The 1,887-nt window shown below is 44.8% G+C and overlaps 1 protein-coding gene across 1 annotated transcript; it reads right to left on the reverse strand.

Moving 5' to 3' along the window:
- Nucleotides 1-876: 876 nt before the first annotated feature.
- On the reverse strand, nucleotides 877-1,865 carry LOC110032806 (probable carboxylesterase 2; the record flags this gene model as incomplete). Its single annotated transcript, XM_020736567.1, is given in 1 exon segment — nucleotides 877-1,865. A coding segment is annotated over 1 exon segment (837 nt), but the record flags the coding sequence as incomplete, so codon positions are not given.
- Nucleotides 1,866-1,887: the final 22 nt, after the last annotated feature.

Raw genomic sequence — 1,887 nt, forward strand, 5'->3', positions numbered from 1 at the left:
ACCAAATTTACTCTTTTTTGGTATTTTTGCAAATTTTCTCTCCATTTTTATGACACATAGAAACTAATATGAATTGAGATCTCAAAAAAATAAATGAAAGTACTCTTTTGTAGAGAAGGCTCCATAGAAGTTGCATATAAATACTCTAGAACTCATAAGAAAAAGCACTTCTTTAAAAGTCATGATTGAATCCCAAATCCTCTCCCACTCTAGGATTCATATTGAAGAAGTATGTATATCTATCATTACTTTAATTTTTACTCTTAACAAATCCCAATCATGATAGTAATGAAATTCACCAAAAATTTTCACCAATAAAAATATGAAATCAACTTTTAAGTGTTGAATACATGTGGTTAACAATACATTATTTTATCTTGAATTAAATTAGTTGACCTTATCTAAAAAACATGTGTCGTTGCAAACTGGGTTTCAAGCTTGGGTCAGCTCAAAATTGAGCTCATATAGGGTAGACTTGGGTTGACCAAGGTTAACTTAGGTTGTCTTAGGTGGTCTTAGGTTGACATAGGTTTGACTTGGGCTGACTTGGTTGATCGGGGTTTGGGTCGAGTCGGACTTGGGTTGGATTTGGTTGAACCCGGGTTGGGTCATGTCAAATCTAGGCTGGGCAAGGTCAAACTAGGGTGGGTCAAGTTGAACCTGTGTTGGGTTAGATTAAACCGGGCAACGGAAAACAAAATCATATTTTAATCTCACTAACTTCAATTTTTATCATCAAATTAAGACATAATTAATATACTTTATTAAAAAATAAAAATTTTACTCTTATATATTATAAATATAAAAACCTTTATTATAGAAATTAAGTTAATATTCCTATAAAATTGAAAGCAAGAAAATCACTTTTTTAAGAAATAAAAAAGGCACTTATACAAATCATCCTATTGATTGCCATCCCATTATTTATGGTATTAATTAGGTTACAAAAGGAGGATAAAATATTACTTATATCCAATAAATCTAAGCCTCCAAATACATGGGGTGTGGCCGTGTGGGATCCTCTCCACTCAATCCCGGCCAAAGAAATCAGCCAAAATCCTCACCTTCTTCACAGCAATCTCAGATGCATGATCCAGTATATGAAAAACATGACCCGCCGCCGGCGTCTCCACAAACTCCGCCACCCCCTTCCACCCGCTTTCCTTCAGCCTCTCGTAGTACTCCCTCCCCCTGTACTTCAAATAATCCTTATCCGCCACCGTCACCAACACCCGCTCGCAACCCAGCCCCGCCAAACTCGGCGCCCCCTCCGCCGTCGGATTCCACCTCGGATCATCCAATCCAACCGCTCCCGGAAACGTGAACCACCACCGCCGGTTCATCCAATCCCTGAACTCCCTATCCCGTGGCTCCAACCCCACCGGCTCCGACCCCCAAAAGAACGGATGAATCAAAGCCATTCCCTTCACCCGCAACCCCGCCGCCCCCAATCGCATCGCTAACTGGTGAACAATGTTCCCGCCGGCGCTATCGCCGGCGATGAACAGACGGTTTAGATCTCCGAATCGGGCGATCCAGGGGTCGGCTAAGGAAATGACCCACTGAATAGCGGCCCATGCGTCTTCGTATGCGGCGGGGGGGCGGTGCTCTGGCGCGAGGCGGTAGTTGAGGGAGATGCCGAGAAGAGGGGCGGCGGCTGAGAGGGTGTTGAGGAGGCGGTGGTAGTTGGGGGATGCAGCAGATTCGATGCAGAAGCCGCCTCCGTGGAGGTAGAGCAAGATGGGGATTTTTTGATCGGAGGAGTTGGAGGTGGGGAGGTAGAGGCGAGCGGAGATGTTGGTGGAGGTATCGATGATGATATCGCGAGAGTCGACGCCGGTGGTCAGATCGAGGGAAGCGGGGACGGCGGCGGTGGCGGCGGATCGG

This window comes from Phalaenopsis equestris, unplaced genomic scaffold (genome assembly GCF_001263595.1).
Source record: "Phalaenopsis equestris unplaced genomic scaffold, ASM126359v1 Scaffold001031, whole genome shotgun sequence".
Classification (NCBI taxonomy): domain Eukaryota; kingdom Viridiplantae; phylum Streptophyta; class Magnoliopsida; order Asparagales; family Orchidaceae; genus Phalaenopsis; species Phalaenopsis equestris.